Genomic DNA, 18290 nt, shown 5'->3' with positions numbered 1-18290 from the left:
AGGCATTTTGTTTTGTATATGTTATGTACATTAATGTGTTTAAGTCTTAGGCCACCACTGGATATACAGTACAATTATTTCTCTATCACCTGACTGGAATACATTCAGAAAATACAGGATGCTGTATTTAAGATTACATTTAAGAAGGGAGGGGAGAACAGCATCTACTTTTAAAGTGTCAAGTTGTAATGTTAGTGTGACCCACTCTTACACTTGAACAATAGAATTAATGTTCTTGGTTCAACTATTTCATGCTGATAAAGGTCTATATAATATAGTGTTTAGTACAAGTTGTCATCTCTGTGTTGAAGCCCTGCCTCTGAGAGTCACTGAGAGTCAGTGTGAGAGGAGATGTAGCTTCCTGCTGGATCACAGCCTGATTGCAGCAGCAGTGAAGGTTTTATTCTTTAAAAAAAAAAAAGAAGAAGAAGAAGAAGAAAAGAGCTCCGTGTCTGAAACAAACTGCTGCTGTCACATGGGTCCGAGGAGGAAAGACGAAGAAGGCAAAAATCGCTTCCTGAAATGATTCTCGATCATCACTGGCTGTGTTTTGTTTTTTGTTTTTCTGTTTATCGCGTTTGATACATTTCTCCCCCTCTGCTCTTCGTTCGGTTACTGATGATCAGCAAAGTTAAAAACGCGATGTCCACGCTGGTGGGAGGCATGATGCCGCACGGACACCACCACCACCACCACAACCATCACCACGCAGGTGGTGGAGCTGGAGGCCAGAGCGGCGGACAGGACGGTTTGCCGCCGCGCTTCCCCTACGGCCGCCCGGATTTCTTGGACCTCACCCCGGAGCTGCTGCAATACTCCACCGAACACGCGTCACGGCCGGTGCTCACACCGAAGAGAGGCAGCAGGCTCCCGTGGAGGACGGGATACGCAGAGTGAGTGGGTTTACAGAAACAAACATCCACACTATTCTTACTGTATATTATCATTTCCTGAGTGATGAGTGACAGCAGTAAGAAAGCTGCTGCTGCTGCTGTTGCTGCTGCAGCCTCTGCAGCCTCAGCTGCTATGCTGCAGCAGCAGGAGCTGCAATGATGGCTAAAATGGCCTTTTTCTCTGTTTCCACCGTAGTGTATGAGTTTCCTCCTCTGAGCTGCTGTAATTCATATAAATCTGGAGCAGTGTCCTGTGCTGTAATTAGACAAAGGAGTCCCCGTAATGATTTTTGAGGGATCTGTGAATACAGTCTCCTGCTTGGCTTACTTAACACATGCGATGCAGAGCAATGCACAAGTGAGAGCAGGAAATGTCTTCTTTGTTTTCTTACATTCATAAATCCGCCTCTATTCCTGCCTCTGCTACTTGTTAGGGATGAGCCAGTAAATTAATTAATTTATTTATTTATTTGTAATGGGACATATAAATGTAAATATGCAAGATTATTGCCAAAGCTAATTTCCATCTTCAGTCCCCCGGCAGGCAATAACATGATATAACATAAGAAAACATAACAACATTACACCATGTAACAGTAACAGTAAAATGAAAGTGTAGAATAATAAGAGTTGGATTTTAACTGAGTGAGTAAAGTGTAGAATACTAAGTCCAACAGTGACCATTTTGTGCAGATTTAGCACACATATGATGTACATGAGGTCACAACACAGGATAAACACAGGAGAGTTTATGTTGATAGTATGATACACAGCATCAGTATTAGTGGGATACTGGCCAAAATGACTGATCCAGTCATTGTATTGTAAGTCCCACACAATAAGATTTTAAAACCCCTAATATGACACCAGTCCTTCACTAAACACAGGCAATAACCATTCAGTTTGTATAAGATATCAATTTTGTTATATCTAAACATGACAAGATAGTTCCAACATGTTAAATCCAATTCATATTCAAGATAAAGGACCATTTCATTTTAGTTGCCTTTTAATGACGTCCTCCTTTTTCTCCCTCTTCATTATTGTAAAATTTCCATAGAGGCTTTACATAATTTTGACTGAATTTAATTCAAGTTAACAGCCATTAGTGGGAATTGACAGTCAGCACAGAAAACTGCCAAAACAATGACATGAACAATGAATGATGGACATTTAAAAGACTGCATCGGGCTGATAAGAAGATATTGGTATTCTATTGCACACAAAGGAGTGGTATGGAGCCCCTACACATTTCATCTTTGTCTTTAATAAAAAAAATATTTTTGTTGCTATGAAACCATTCACACATTTCCTCAGTGCTCAACTCCACTCCTGATGTGGCTGGCTGTACTGCAAGAGCTTCTACAGTCAAGTACAGCTGCAGGGCTATCACAGGTAGAAAACAATGTGGCACACACTTCATTCACACTGATTTGGCCAGAATGTGCTCTTCAGGCAATTCCCGCTGAGGGAAAACACTTTCAGACATTCCACACTCCCACAGGAGGGGAGTTAGGTTGGGATGGAGTGAGCTGCAGCTCCAGCTCATACAGTATTTGGCCTACATCACGCGTGGCTGCCTTCCAGGACCTGTTATGAAGACAGGAAAAGAAAACAGGCTGACTCATGCAGGGACTCAGAGGACAGGGGTGAGATTTGTCATTTCTCAGAGAGCTGGTGGAAATGGGTCAAAGGAGGAGGCAAAAAAAAAAAGGAAAGGTTAATGCGTGGGAATGTGCACCGTCATCAGTGCCGTCCTCTGGACTCTGCGGAAAGTCACTGAAACATTTATTACAGCATGCATGAGAAGGGCTGTTTCCAACACAATGTAATCGACTGATCAAGTCATGCATCAGCGGTTAGTGCTGAAAATCAAAACAGTCCACACCCCCTGTGAATGCGAATCTGCCAAATGTGACTGAAAACAGCAATTACCACAGTTTGGTGATAATTACGTGTGCTTTAAAGTGCTGCATTGAAGCTGATTTACTGCAGTGAAGGTTGTGCAGGTGGAGGAATGCACAGCAGAGTTCGTTTTGAATTGACTCTGACTCTGACTAAAGCAGAATTATTATTATCATCATTATTATTAGTAGTAGTATTATTATTATTCTATAGTAAGTAAAATACAAAGCAAATGCAGTACAGATGTGTAGGAACAAGATACACAAAACCCACAAAAACACGTATAAACAAGTATAAAAAAACAACTTTGTGAAAAGGTGAGGATAAAACCGTCTTCCTGCTATATCCTTGATACCAACACACAATGATACCAAAGATGCACCATGAGTCTAAAAGAATTAGTATATGAAGCTAATATTACCGTTTAAAGAAGCTATCCAGAACTTTTAGATGAACTGTATCACATATCCCAACATCTATCTCCGTTGGATGCCCCGATGACCTTAGACTTAGACTTAGACTTCCTTTTATTGTCATTGCACAGAAAACACAGCAGCGAAAACTGGCAACGAAATTACGTTGCTTGGCAAGCAGATATAACCTACATCCACTACTCCATTTTGATATCAGTCATGTGTCTCACTTTCTTTTGTAATGAGCGTTCTTTCTTTATTTCTGTACAGTCATTTGAATTGTGAGCCTAACGTTGGTCAGCACTTTTAGCACCACCCGGTTTAGGACATTCCAGATAATGACTATACTTGATGCTGTTGTACAACACAGTGTCAGCACAAACACACGAGTGAACTCGTCAAATTACATCTTTAATATCATTTTAAATGGAGACAAACCTAATAATGGAATTAAGTGTAAGGAAGCAAGAACTATGAAATCAGTATTTCTGTTCTGGTTTTTAGACATATTCTCCTGTTTTAAATACTTTTTAGCAACATTTCATGTAGGAGGGATTCAAAATATTGTGTCTATGTTACATGAAACTTCACATCATATAGAAGAATCTATCACATTTTACCATAAAGGCTCATTACATGTGAAACACTGTCAATTAACTAATTTTTTTATTAATTCATTGACTCATCTTTTACCACTTTATCCTCCATATGAAGTTACATACAGACAAACAATCATTCACTCTTACATTCATGCAGTCAAATTGTACTTTGCTTGTTTTTGGGCTGTGGGATGAGAAAACACATGCACACATGGGGAGAACATGCAAATTTTGTTGCAACAATAGCTAAATGTATCTTTGAAAATAGTGTGCATGATTTTTGTTGGGTGCTTTTTAAAAATATGTTTTTAAAAAGGGCAGCCAACATTCCCTGTTTTCCACTACAAACAGTAACTTCAAGTGTTTTGGAGGCAGAGCTTTGACAAATGGCCGATGGGATTAACATTGCCAGTCAGACCTCCAGACAGAATGAAATTTATTAAGGAAAGTTATGTACAGCAAGCATCTTTGCAGCATTCTTTTTAATTACACTACTCAAGCAAGGCTCTAAATAACAGTAAAGCCACTTCTTTACGAGTGGCTCTGTCACTAAGTACTTTGTTTCTGTCAGGTCTCGCCCGTCAGTTTTTATTTCAACATTGCACCACACACCTTGCACCACGACAAGCAACTTCCTCTCCCCAAGAAGGAATTTAGAATATGACAAAACTAATTCTTCATGCTGAGATTGAAGACTTTAGTTTTAGACTACGGCTTCATTTACATTATGAGCCTGCGGTGTTTGTCGATCTGTCTCCTTCCAAACTGAGATATTTTGATTCAGCAGCAGCCACGGATTTATCTTGTTCATGTTTAAACTCTCCTCCACAGTTCCACTCTGAATGTGTTTATATTATGAGCAGAGGCATGAGATACACACCCTGAACAGGCTAGACTACTGCAACAGGAATGTCTTTTTTTACTTTAAACACTACAGTGACCAGTAGTCCTGCTAAATGTCACACTAAATCGTCACCGATCTCAACCACAAAACAACCATTAGTGAGTTTTTCTATGTAATTACTGCTTAAACCATGTAGACAATTTTACCTTATTTTATTTCTGAGGTCAGAGCTCTTAACAAATATTTTAATTGAAGTCTATGTTGTGTGAACATCCAGCAGCTGCAAATGGAGAATGTGCTGGAAATCCCAACTTCTGCTTTTGGACTTCCTTGGTATAACATACTGTATAGTAACAGGACATTAAAAGGTTTTGGTTTTCGGTCACATGTGAAGGAAACGTACGACTGATGCAATGATTATGTGCCAAAGTCACGTTATGGGAAGACTCGAGTTCCTGGAATGGAACCAACTCCTCCCACGCAACCAGCATTAGGTGCAATTATAGCTCATTGACCACATGTGACACAGGCTTTGAAAACACGGAAAGTGGCTGATTCTTCACTGTGGGAGTGCAAAAACTTACACGGCAAAAAAAAAACACATGATGTACTCCCATATTCAAACCTCAGCATTTATAGTGAGTTTCTTATAATACATATAATAAGAATCTTATAAAAGCCACTCATCACCTTATATTATAAAATACTCTATGTTTATGTTTAAGTGACATTGTCTCAATAAAACTGGAGAACGCAATATTGTTCCCACTATTAATCAATGATTCCGAAATGACAATGTAGCGTAATGTAAATCAATTGAACTGAACAAGAACAAGAGTTCTGTACCTCCTTGAGACTTGGGGGGGAAATCTGACCATGTGACCAATAACAGTGTCCTGTTATTGAAAGGCTCACTATTCCAGCGTTGATATCATCTGCCAATGCTGCAAAAAAGGAAAAACAGTCTCAAAGAGAGTGTCAGACAATACACCCATGTCAGTATGGGTGGAGTGTTACTGAGATGGAGAGATTGTCTTAGGTGGCATGACACCTGTAAGTGCTCATCTAGTGGGAGGGGCTCATGACAGAGAGCCTGTATCTGGAGATGTTATTGAATAAGACGTGAGACTCAGCAAAATGACCGGTATTTCCCTAGTGATCCCTGCCTACTAAAGCTGCCAGTTATTTACTAGCAATGGTCATGTAGGCCCAATGGCTCACAGAACAGAGTATAAGAAAATAAAATATATACATAAAGTATATCATTTAATGTAAACATCCTAGAAAATAGTGTATGGATGGAAAGTTGTTCATCTGTGTCCATATATCTACAAGACTCCTGGCTTTAGCAAACATGAGAGAAAATTCCGAATTCTTCCCCGTCATTTGTCCTAAAGTGGGTGTCCGTTCACTGCTGCGTTCATCTGATTAAATGCTCAAAGGGATTTTCGTAATCCAGATGTGATGTTTTATATTTCTGATATTAAAGCCACTGGTCAGGCAGCAACCATTTTCTGTAATCAGCTGAACTAGTTGCTGTTCAGAGAGACAGAATTTAAAGGTCTTACTGTGATGAGACTTTTTACTCTGTTCCCGCATCGCTTTTGTTGGACTGTACAGTTTGTCCTCTAACTCAAGCACTGCCAAGCTCAGCTTCTAAAATGTTGGGTCTCTTTATCTTTATCCCTTCTTATGATGATCCCAGGACTAACTGAGAAATGACGAATCCCTTCACTGCAGATGTTTCTCAGGAAACTTAATGACAATATGGTGATGGTAGCGCAGTGGTGGAGCAAGTCGTCTGGTCTACAACTGCATGTGTCCCTGGACCAGACACTTAACCCCACGGTGATCCTGACGTATGAAAGATTAGACGGTTCTTGAGATTGAAATCAATCAACATAAACATCAAGCCTGCGATACAGTACACTAATACAAAGAGACTTTATTTTGTGTACACGGGCAGGGCAGATAAAGCTGTTAGATGTATCACATTCAAATGATTCATCCCATTTTCTGTTACAGTAGTAGAGCTTTACAGAGCCAGCTAATGAAGGGAATGAGTATTCGAAATCACCAAAAACAAAGTAATGGTGCTTTATGTCTGCAGGAGTGAGGACCTGCCTTAAACTGTAGGAAAAATGTGAACTGCACACTGCATTTGAAACGTTTTACAGTCAAATGAAATAAGCATTTAGTTATCAAAACTGATCAAAAAGCTGCTTCAGTCGAAATAATAAAAGTAACATTAGCAGCAAACCTATGACACGGCTTTCACTGGTGCCTCTGTCAAGTGTGCTGCAGCATGCACCAGAATAGATTACACTGCTGGAGTATGAGACAGTGCATTATTCTGAAGCCATTATCTTCCGCTGGCATCAGCTCATAATAAAAAAACTTAATTCTGCCTGCAAGCTCTCTCTGGTACAGGACTGCATCCTGCCCCGCTCTTTACCTCACTCCTTTCCCCCCTCTCTCCATCTCTCCTGCTGCTGTTATTGTGCCTAAATGTGGTTAGAGGAATGCGAGCGAATACTATAAATCACCTGACACCAGGCTCACTGTGCCTTTCTCTCTCTCTCTCTCTCCATCAGGGTGATCAATGCGGGGAAGAGCATGCTGAATGAGGATCAGGCCTCGTGTGAGAAACTGTTTGTGAAGAAGCCCAGTGGCAAACACAGAAACTCGACTCTGCAGGAGGATAATGGGGTAAGCAAAGTGTTGCTTTAGGTCTTCTGGTTCATTAGCATTGTATTTGGCCACAGGGTTAGGGGAAGAGTTCAATTTAGAGATCACAGAAAATGTCTGTTTACAGGGGAAAAGTTATAAAGTCATACTGCACTGTACCTGCAGTGAGCCAAATAAAGATGGCTGAAAACTGTGGAGCATATCATAGCTGCAGAGCCGGATATCACCATTAAAAGAACTGATAAAAAGATGTAGTGTTTAATAGATTTGAGATTATAAAATGGTATATTGGTAAGTGTTTGTCAGGATGTTCAACATATCAACTTAAAAAGTGACAACATGTCACCAGATTTGGCTAAAATCAAAATTGTCCAAAAACATCCATTTGTCGTTGTCTTAACACAATAAAGTCAACACACACACACACAGACCATCACAACTATTTTTAAGCCCAGCCCTTATCTTAATCTGAGTAAAGTTGTGATGACCAGCACAACATGTACTCACTCACACACACACACACAGGTTTGCGCAGCTATTCTTTTCAGGACACTGTTGGACAGCCTAAACAAAGTCTTAACTATAACCTTAATCATAACCAGTTGATGCCTTACTCCAACCTCAAATCTTAACCTTGAACTTTACCAGTTCCTTAAAAAGTTGGTTCATGGTCCCCGAGAGGACTACTGGTTTCGGACAGGGTCAGTGTTTATGCCCAAAAGAGGTAGCAAATATGAGCACACACTCACACATGTTTACACTGTGGGTTTGTCTTGTAGATCTGCTCCACATTGTGACATTGAGGTGCTATATTCTCCCTGAGTGCATTTACTCATCAGGTCGATCATTTTGTTTTAGACGCACTACCATGAAATGCCGGTGCCCACACTCACATGCCCACATGTACCAGCACTCCACTGGGTGCAAATGAATGACATCATGCCTTGTTGTTCCCCTCCCCCACCCCGAGTGTCAGCTGGGTAAGCAGATGTCATGTACCCATCCATGTGTTAGTTGAGCCAACTCAGCTTGCAAATATGCCAGCAATCACAAAAGTGCTAATGACTCATTCTCTGTCTCAGTGCGTCATGGAAGAGCAATAACCGAGGAATCGGGGGGAAGTGACTAATAGTCACGCTATTGTTCTACTTGTGTATTGTTTATTAACTGATATAAAAGAACATATATATATATATATATATATATATTGTATTAAATCATATGTTTAATAGTATAATGTAGATTAGCTGCATCTGTGCAGCTCACTAAAACCTGACATTTGAATAAATATTCTTGGCTTTTCACCAGCAGCCCGTCACCCCCTCACAGGTTACGTGTGCCCTCTGCTCCGAGTTCTAATTACAATGGATAGAAATATTGCTCAGTTTAAATATTTTCCTGTCACCTCCTCATTTAGTCTGTGCATGTTCACCTCTCTATAGGATGGCACAGGAATTCCTCTCCACTTCTGGGGAGTCTTTGATGGACACGCCGGTTCCGGGGCCGCCATCATGGCCTCCAAACTTCTTCACCACCTCATCAGAGACCGTCTGGGAGAAATCTGCCACCTGCTGGAGAATCCCACCTCTGCGCCTCCAATCTGCTTGGCCAAGAACGGCAGTCCGTACCAGGCAGACTCGAAGAAGGGAGCTTCACAGGAACCAGAGGACCCGGATGCGATCAGCGACTCCACGGTGCGCTTTCACATGGAGAAGGTTGTCAGTCTGGAGAGTTTGGTGATGGGAGTCATCGAGACGGCCTTCAAACAGATGGTTAGCACACACACACAAACAGCCTTTATTAATACTGAGGAGTGAAGAACAAAAGCAAAAGCATAGACAAACAAAGACACTTGTAAATTGGAACGTCACATCTCTAAAATGTCCACAAGGAAGAAGGACATTTATTTTAAGGGTGTGTATTCTGTTCCATAAATCAGCAGCATTAAAAGAGAAAGTAACTCAATGTAATAAAAGACAGTTTGCATGTGACAAGACATGTGAACTAACAAAGCATGTTCCTTTTTTTATCTTTACCAAACTGTTCATTTTAGATTCATTATTCAAGTATTATTACTATAATGTTGTTTCCTTAATTTGTTCTGTCTGTTGTACCTTGAAAGTCACTATACAAATCAAAGTCTTTATTATTTTTGACTAATATTGTTAGTCTATTGTGAGACGTATGAGACGTCATGAGAGTGGGACAGGAACACGTTCAAATCATTGTAAAAATACAGTATCTTTCTCTCAGAATATTTGTCATTCAGGATGTTATTTGGTAGCTCCTGGATGGATTGGCACCAATGAATTTTGGTAGAGCTCTTCGTGCTGCATGTCAGTGATTCCCTGAATTTACCCCGTACTGCCACCTTAAGGGAAGATTAGTTTCTATTTATAACGACCCACACACCCTGGATCGAAACTTGTTTGGATATTTGAGCAGCAGTGTAAGTGAAGAAATGATACATGTTGTGAATCTAGCTGCTCTGTTATGATTCATTACAAAGGGAGAAAGAAAACAATTTTCTCTCGCGGCGTTTCAATGTTATTTCTGTGTGTGGGCGTGTATTTAAATCTAATTAGTCTGATGATCTGATGATACTGACACTTTACAGTCTAGGTTATGTCTCACTGTTCTATTTTTAAATTTGTATTTACATTTATATGACAAAACTGAAAACGAGCTTTTTTCACATGAAAACTAACTCAAAGGATTTCATGGTGTTTTGCTCTGTTTTACCCCATTTATTTCAGGACGACCTGATTGAGAAGGAAAAAACTTCATACGCGATCTCTGGCGGGTGCTGTGCCTTAGCTGCCATTAATTTAATGGGAAAACTCTATGTAGCCAATGCTGGAGACAGCAGGTGAGCAAATTAAATCACATTAACACAATGACTAAAGGAGTTTAATGAAGATAACAAATACAATTCTCTCTTATTTTTCCATATTGCAGTACATGAGACTTTAAAAGTAGCCTGTTGTGCCCCCTGGGGTTCATTTTGCTAACTGCAGCATCATATAAGCACCCTACTGACCATCACTCTTCTGACCAACCTTCTCTTTTTCTTCCTGCAGGGCCATAATCATACGAAATAGCAAAGTTATTGCTATGACTAATGAATTCACACCTGAGTCAGAGAGGCAGCGGCTCCAGTATCTGGTATTCTCCACCTTTTATGCTACAAAATGTTAAATAAGCAGCATCTTTAGCAATAGACGCACAGATTATCGAGCTGTAAGAAGAAGAGTCAAAGTGTAAAGCTGTTTGGGTATGAGTAAAAGAACAGATTATAACCTGTTTCACACTGTAACTAACTGATATTTGTCAGTTTCCTGCTTTAGTTGAGGTTGGATGGTGTTTGCTGCTAAAACAGGAATCGTGTTTTTTTTGCGCGTTCATTGTACAGCACACAGCACTGCTTGTGTCTATACAGGGCATTGCAATGTTAGGGATTTTCCTGTTTTACGTTTAAAACATTTAAGATGTATTTTTTTTTACACGTTGTGTCACATTAGGGCTTCCTGAGGCCAGAGCTTCTGGGTAACGAGTTCACTCACATTGAGTTCCCTCGTAGGATCCAGCACAGTGAGCTGGGCAAGAAGATGCTCTACAGAGACCACTCCATGACCGGCTGGTAAACTTGAAGATTTAATGATGCTTTTTTCAGGCGCAGCACAGTGGTGCAGGGTTCATCAGTGGTACCTAACAGCAAGGGGGTTCTTGGTTTGAATCCGTGTTTACACATGCTCTCTCAGGATAATTTATTAAAATTCAGTATTTTAGGATTTAGTCACATTAAGTGCACTTTTAAAGCAGATAAACACAGTCATTATGTTAACAGCAAAGCATATGAACCAAATGGATGGAGGCTTAATATTGGACTGTACTGTAATGTTGAGTCAAGTACAATTAAGATCAGATCTCTTTTTAACAACTATCCAGAGGGGTCAGCATCATTGTTGATTCATATCTCGCTGACTGATGGACTAATAATGTCACCTTTAGTCCAAATAACTTGTGTGATGTGGCTGTTGTTTTGTTGTAGGGCTTATAAGACAATCATTGAAGATGATCTGAAATTCCCTCTGATTTATGGAGAAGGAAAAAAGGTAAGTGCACTGCTGTAGATCATAGTCTGTTAAGAAGGTTTACAATTGTAATATACTATATAAGGGTGATATATGTGAAATGTGTAGTGTAGAAACTAGTCCTAGTTGAAAATATTGCATGAGCATGGTTCAAGTCGGTCGCCAAATGTGACAAATGACTTAAATTAGACACATTATACTAAATGTAACACTGTGTGCATACACATACACGTAACTGTCTCACTGTCTGTTTTATTTTGATAAACATTGAGTCAATTTGGTTAATTATAGCTTGTTGAGATAAAAGGGGAATGCCCTAACTAACACATGATAAGAGATGTCCGTCACAATCCACCATCAACTTCCTCTCCTTTGCCAGACGTCTATTTTTTAACATATTTTGACCACAGACCTTCATTTTTCTTCTCCTCTGGGTGAAACTTTATAGTTCTGGTCTTTTGGTCTTTCATATAGATGCTCTCTGCTTTCACTGCATGTTTCCTTAATCTCTGATGACACATCGTTTTATTTCTAAATGGAATACATTTCTTCCAAATATCACCTTTTAATTACATTACAACAGCAGTTCTAATGTGTACCTGTGTCAATGTACAAACCGCAGGCTCGTGTCATGGCAACAATCGGAGTGACCCGCGGGTTGGGGGATCATGACCTGAAGGTGTACAACTCCAATATCTACATCAAGCCCTTTCTCTCTTGTGTCCCTGAAGTGAGTTTAAGTCGGTCAGTTTTGTGAAACTGAAACTTGCCACACAAGAAAGAAATGTTTAAATGCTCAGTTCTGTTTCAAGAGATTCTTGTGACTCATAATCATAACATGTACTTGTAGCTCTTTTGTTTTCAGTTATTTTTGTTTTTTGGACTTGAAAGCACCCTTTTCCTCTCCTGTCAGATTTTATATCTCATTTCTCTTTGCAGATCTTTCCTTTTTCAAATCTTTCTTTCTTTATATTGCCTTTTTTTCACTTTGAATAGGTACAGCATGTCAGCTTGTGTTTATTGTGAGTGAATATGAGCGGCTTTAACGCAACAAAGTTGAGGCAGTTTAATCTTCGGCACTGGTAAACATTTAAATAGGAACGAAACGTTTGCTGTCTTCAGTGAGAAAAGTTGTACTTAATAGCATGATAAATGAAAGAAAAGAAATAATACATTTCTGCCAATCACAGGTGCAGGTTTACAACATGGATGAAAACAAACACGGCCCAGACGACGTCCTGGTCATGGGTACAGATGGACTGTGGGACGTAACGACGGACAGTGAAGTTGCTGATGCTGTGACAGCGTACTTATCCTGTGCTGACCCCTCTGATCCAATGAGGTATGCCTTTTACCATCTACATAGATTTAATGCTTATATATTTAGCATATTTAAAGGTGACATCGAATGCTCGTATCACACATATATGTTAGTTATGGAGGTCTACTTACATATATTAACTTGTTTTCATGGTTAAAAACTTCCTAATCGCTGCAAACGAGCCGATCAAAATATCTCCTCACTGACGTTCTCGTCAGCTGCGCTGTTTCAGACCAAAATCAAACCCCCAGAACGTGGACTGTGTTGTGATTGGCCAGCCAGCGAGAGCTTTCCCACTGTCCTGTGATTGGCCAGGTACCTGGAAGTGACGTAATTGGTAGGTCAGCTCTCAGATACGCAGCTCCCCCTCTGGCACGGTGGATGCTCTGCATCTCAGCAGCTACAACGAGTGTAGTTCTTCTTCTTCTGCGGTTGATAGTACGCAACCGGATGTGCCCGGACTAGTGTCGGTGGTGAAGTTTACTGATGACATCATCAACATACGGAAGTGACTTGAAATTAGGGATACTACTTTCCTCTGACTGAGTACAAGTACGATTACTCAGTATTTGCATTTTAGGAGGGAGGACAATTCCTTTATTTTTGCTTTTCACTTAAAACATTTGGACAAGACATCTAAGACTAACATAAGACAAAAGATCAGTATTTCAGGTTTATTTCCAGGTATTTACCTCGTCTGTAATTGAACACCACATTTTTTTAGGTGAGCAAAGTTTAGGAAGAGAAAGACTGGGATTAAATTGAAATGAATGATACTTAATATTTAGTGGCAAATCATTTGCTGTGTTTTATCAAATCACTTGTGTTGAAGGAGCTACTTCACCTCCTCCTCCTCTTCAGTTGTGCAGAGCGCGGGTTGCAGTTGGCTCTAATTTTCCAATCATTTGCTTATCTTAAAGTATTTCTAATGTGACACATCCACTTATTGCCACACACCTGCTCAGCTCACTTGACGATATGTGGGCTGCAGTAGTACCAGAGTAGCTTTACAAATGCAACTATACAGGGTGTGATTTGAAGCATTTTTATTTACTGGAAACGTATTATGAACCACAGCGGGCCTATATAAACTATTAAGCTCGTTATGGGCTATTTCATGCAGCTGTTTTAACATTTCACTTCATTTAATAGAACATCTTATCAAAACAGCACAGTGTGCTGTCAACATAAAAGTAAATAATATAGCTACAGTAATTTGCATGCCTGTCAGATTAAAAAGAAAACAGACTTTGTTTTGCTACTTTCCTGTGAAAGGGGTCATCTGCAGCGTGTCGTCCCTCTTTCACTCACGTCTCTGCAAATCTCCGGGCAGGGAAGGAGGCAACTCCTGGTCCATTTTCAGAGATGAACAGCATGCTGTTCAGCGTAGAATAATATGGTTCATGGCAGTGAATCCTCTTTCACACTCCGCTGTTGACACCGGGGCTGCGTCAGCACTTTGCGGCGCAGAGTTGTTACTTTGAGACATTCTGCAAAGGCAATATGACCAGGATCGTCACGTAACCTAGACGTGGTGTTATCTCTATTGTTGCAGTAGATTGTGACATGAGTGCGAGCGCTGGCAGTGAAAGTCTATTTCTGATTTTGTTGTTAGGTTACAGACTTTCATGTTGCAGCATTTCATTTTCTGTATTTTACATGGTCTATTAGAGACATAGGGTATGTATACTTCACCGGGGATTCAGCAGAGGCAGAGAAAAACACTTTTAAAGTGTAAAGAGTACGGTACAGTAAAGTGTTATTTCAATTTTCCATGCTCCTTTATGCTGGCATGTAGCTAAAAACATTGTTTTTTTGTTTTTTTTTATCATAGCTAATATTAAATTTACACGTTGAAACTATACCAAGTGGCAAGCGACGTGTGCCGTGACCACCCGTTGGTTTGTGAACGACCATTTTAAACCCTTAAAGGTGATATATGTCCAATATGTGCAACAGTGACCTTTAATCTCTGATGAAATGTAATACATTTCTTACATGTAGCGCTGTTAATTCATGATAAACTTCACTGTAATCGTGACAGTTGATTGGTGTGTGTCACCACAGGTACACACTGGCAGCACAGGACCTGCTGATGAGGTCTCGAGGAGTGCTGAAGGAGCGCGGCTGGAGGCTACCCAACGATAGACTGGGATCAGGTGATGACATAACCGTATTTGTCATCCCGCTGGCCGGGCAAGAGTTAGAGACATGATGTGGCGTTGTCGCAGTGCTAAGACACAGCTGACTCTGTAGAGTCATTTTAAAAATCTCCCTTAACCCTGGACCGACGAGGCAGTGGGGGATAATACACTTTAGCTTTGTTGACTTCGCTTTCTCATCCAACAAATTTCATTGTACCATCGTTTGAACCTACAGTACATACAATGACCTTAACTAAATTAAAGTGAACCGCTATTATTGTGAAGACTTGGATCTGAGTAGCGCCATCGTCAACGTCTTCTGGACCCTGATCCTGCTGCTGCTGCTGCTGCTGCTGCAAACTAACCCAGGATGGCGTCTCAGTTTGGTCTAAATAACAAAGATTTTGAGTGACGCTATAAGGGAAGTCACTCAGTACGTTTACATGACATTAGGAGAAAAAAAAAACAATTGTGTTAATTATGTGTTAAATTATACTAGATTGGATGTCTCATAGTGGGACTAACACACCCAGATAAGTTAATTCGGACCCAAACTGAGTGGACATACAATACTGTACATGTACTGTGAAATACATGTAGGTCAACAGGAAAAGGCCTAATAGTGACATCTGAAAGGGGACACATCACCACCTAGTGGAGCAGAGATGCATAGTCAATAATTCCTTCCCCAGTGTTTGTGCCAGTGCCAAGGACAGTAGTCCAATTAAATTTCATAGTCAAGTAGCCCAAACTTAATTGTGCATGGAAACATACTGAGTGTCTCTTTCTCCCAGACATGCTGTTTGTAACAAATGCCAGTGAGAATTGAACCCCCTCGTCTTGTTCTTTTGTTTTCGGCTCTATGTTCAAAGATGGCAGACTGTGACTCAAAAAAAATCGGAACAGATTGTTCCTTTTGTAGGTCATGGCGTGAATGTGACAATGTAAACAACAAACACAGAATCAGACACATGCAGTAGGAAATGTGAGGAAACCAAAGAGATGGATGCTGCTGCAGCATGGGGATGGAAATCTGTCAAGAATAAATAAATAAATACAAGATAAACATTAAAGCTGTGGTCTGTAGTTGGTTTCTGAAACACTTTTTTATCTTGTTTGTTGACATCCGCTTCATGTCCCAATAGTCAACAATAAATAAAGGCGATATCTGGAATCCTTGCAATAGTGAAATAAACCAAATTGCACAGTTCCACTACAGGGATGGATCTGTTTAATTATTATTATTTTTTTAAGTGTAGCCCATTGCTAGCCTTTCCTCATTTATAGACCCTAGCTGTATAGCAAAAACAATAGATTTATGTCTGTACATTAATGAAGCATGGAGGCCATAAAAACAGAGGAAATGAATGAGTGAATGAATGAATGAATGGGTGGTAACACCTGAGGCACTTGGAGACTGTTGCACACGTTCTTTGGTGACCTGTTGGTTTACGATATATTCTTATTGACTGTGCTCGTAGATGATTTCTTTTATTTTTGGTGTAACAGAAATGTGAAGGAACATTTAGATCCTTTGTTTAATTTTCTTACATTTTTTTGTTTCGCCCTTGGAGGAGAAAGTAGGATGGTGGAGGATGGTGTTATTGATTGTGCCACAGTTATGCCTTATTAAAAGCTGGGAGAGATTTAAGTTTTGTTTTTCTACAGATGCACTAAATTTGATCCTTGTAGAAGTGGCAAACAACAACACATGCCCTTACTTGTACACTGTATACCTCTTTTATGTTTGTTTTTTCCATGTTGTTGTTGAATTAATCTGTTGTAAACAGTATCGGATTTCGTAATTGTTCTAAAGTTTCTATCCATTGTTCAGTTAGGAACTTTGTGGATCATTGAAAATGAGCTACCAAAATGTGAGAATGAAGGATAATGTGTTCAAGTTTGAAAAATAAACGATTGTTTCCCATTTGTTGTGAATATTTTTTTACACACTTGCATCCTGTTCCTGTAAAACAAATCTAAGGTTTCATAACTAAGAATTACTACCCAATCTTCCACTAAAATGACATTGTGACACTGGCTTTGTAGCAAATAGTTATTAAAATAAATAATGCAAACGCAAAACAGCAGCACAGATAAAGGTTCAACAATTTCTTTATGTGATCAGACAGAAGGTCAGTTTTAGTCTAAGCAATCAAAGGAATCAGAATATTTTAAGGGAACAGCGGGGTCAACGGGGCAAAAAAAATAGTCAAACACAAACACAGGAAGTAAAACAAAACCCAATAAACACTAAATAAATAGACATGACAATATAGAATGATATCCAGTAGGTGATGGAATAAAACAGGAACCACAACAAGTAAAACCAAAATGTAAGAAAATCTAAACTGAGTCCAAAACAGAAAAGAACAAAATGCACAAAGAAAACAACTGAAATTCAGATTCAAAGTCCAATAGACTGTGACATAATCAATGTAACAAGCACAATCAAAAATCAACATGGCAAAATTAAGTATGTTATAATATTGACCCAATTTACATTTACCTAACTCTGTCGTTACCTGTGTGTTCCAGATATGGCTCATGTTGTAGGAACCTAAATCTGTTACAATACAGGGACTTTGTCTTCCTTATGGGGACAAAAAGCAAATTCCCACAACTTAAATTATAACATTTTAAGGTGAAGATGTGTTGTGTGGTTATGATGAGTTTAGGGTATAAGTTAAGGTGAGGGTTATGGCAGTAGTAGTTAAGGTTCGTGTAAGACTAAAGAAAATGACAATGTGAGGTCTGAAATCATGGAAACCAGAGTGTGTGTGTGTGTGAGGGAAAGAGAGAGGGAGAGAGAGAGGGAGAGTGCTTCTCTCCCCCCTTTTGTAATTAAAATGTCCAACATGTTCTTGTTTGCACCTGTGGTTGCTTTGTCTACTAAAGTGTGATCTGATCTGAGGTGCATTCTTCAAATTAGTTTGCAGTTATTTTTGGCGCTGATAAAACTCAAAGCACACAGACACAGCTCACCTTTGTGCCTGCAGACAATTATGTCATGAATGATGGGGGGATTTTGATTGTTTGTTTGTTTGTTTGTTTGTTATGTTGTGTTGTGTTGTGGACACACAGCTAACATCCACACCCTTTGCTCCTGTTGCACGAGTCTTTTTGTACTACAGATTATGTCATTCTTGACCGGGGAGGGGAGGAGGGACCTGGGTGACTCCAAAGCCTGCAGCAGTTTCGTTAAGTTAGATACAGGTAACAATTACAACAGGAGGAATACGGGAAAGAGCTTTCAAAATAAGAGTGCAACTAAACGTCGCGCTTTCTGTACACTGCAGAGACTGCGCTACCTCCATGACGAAGGGAAGCACAAAGGGAAGGGAACTTGTCTTATAAGCAGAGCGCTATTGGTTTGAGCTTTTATGAAA

General features: G+C 39.8%; 1 protein-coding gene across 1 annotated transcript; it reads left to right on the top strand.

Moving 5' to 3' along the window:
* Nucleotides 1-425: 425 nt before the first annotated feature.
* Nucleotides 426-16828, top strand: ppm1j (protein phosphatase, Mg2+/Mn2+ dependent, 1J). The gene is made up of 10 exons (XM_044024379.1): nt 426-893; nt 7249-7363; nt 8785-9114; nt 10099-10211; nt 10423-10507; nt 10864-10982; nt 11394-11457; nt 12059-12166; nt 12627-12778; nt 14825-16828. The coding sequence occupies exons 1-10, from the start codon at nt 619-621 to the stop codon at nt 14970-14972; spliced, it is 1509 nt and encodes a 502-aa protein (XP_043880314.1). The 5' UTR covers nt 426-618; the 3' UTR covers nt 14973-16828.
* The last annotated feature ends 1462 nt before the right edge of the window (nt 16829-18290 follow it).

This window comes from Solea senegalensis, linkage group LG4 (assembly GCF_019176455.1).
Source record: "Solea senegalensis isolate Sse05_10M linkage group LG4, IFAPA_SoseM_1, whole genome shotgun sequence".
In the NCBI taxonomy this organism is placed as follows: domain Eukaryota; kingdom Metazoa; phylum Chordata; class Actinopteri; order Pleuronectiformes; family Soleidae; genus Solea; species Solea senegalensis.
The sequence above is the reverse complement of the archived record's forward strand: the minus strand, read 5'-3'. Positions and strand labels throughout refer to the sequence as shown.

Bases quoted from the DNA above. Each gene is read 5' to 3' on its own strand.
- ppm1j (XM_044024379.1), top strand. From the start codon at position 619: ATGATCAGCAAAGTTAAAAACGCGATGTCCACGCTGGTGGGAGGCATG. The intron at 894-7,248 runs GTGAGTGGGTTT...TCTCTCCATCAG, and splicing joins TGGAGGACGGGATACGCAGA to GGTGATCAATGCGGGGAAGA. The intron at 10,508-10,863 runs GTATTCTCCACC...GTGTCACATTAG, and splicing joins GGCAGCGGCTCCAGTATCTG to GGCTTCCTGAGGCCAGAGCT.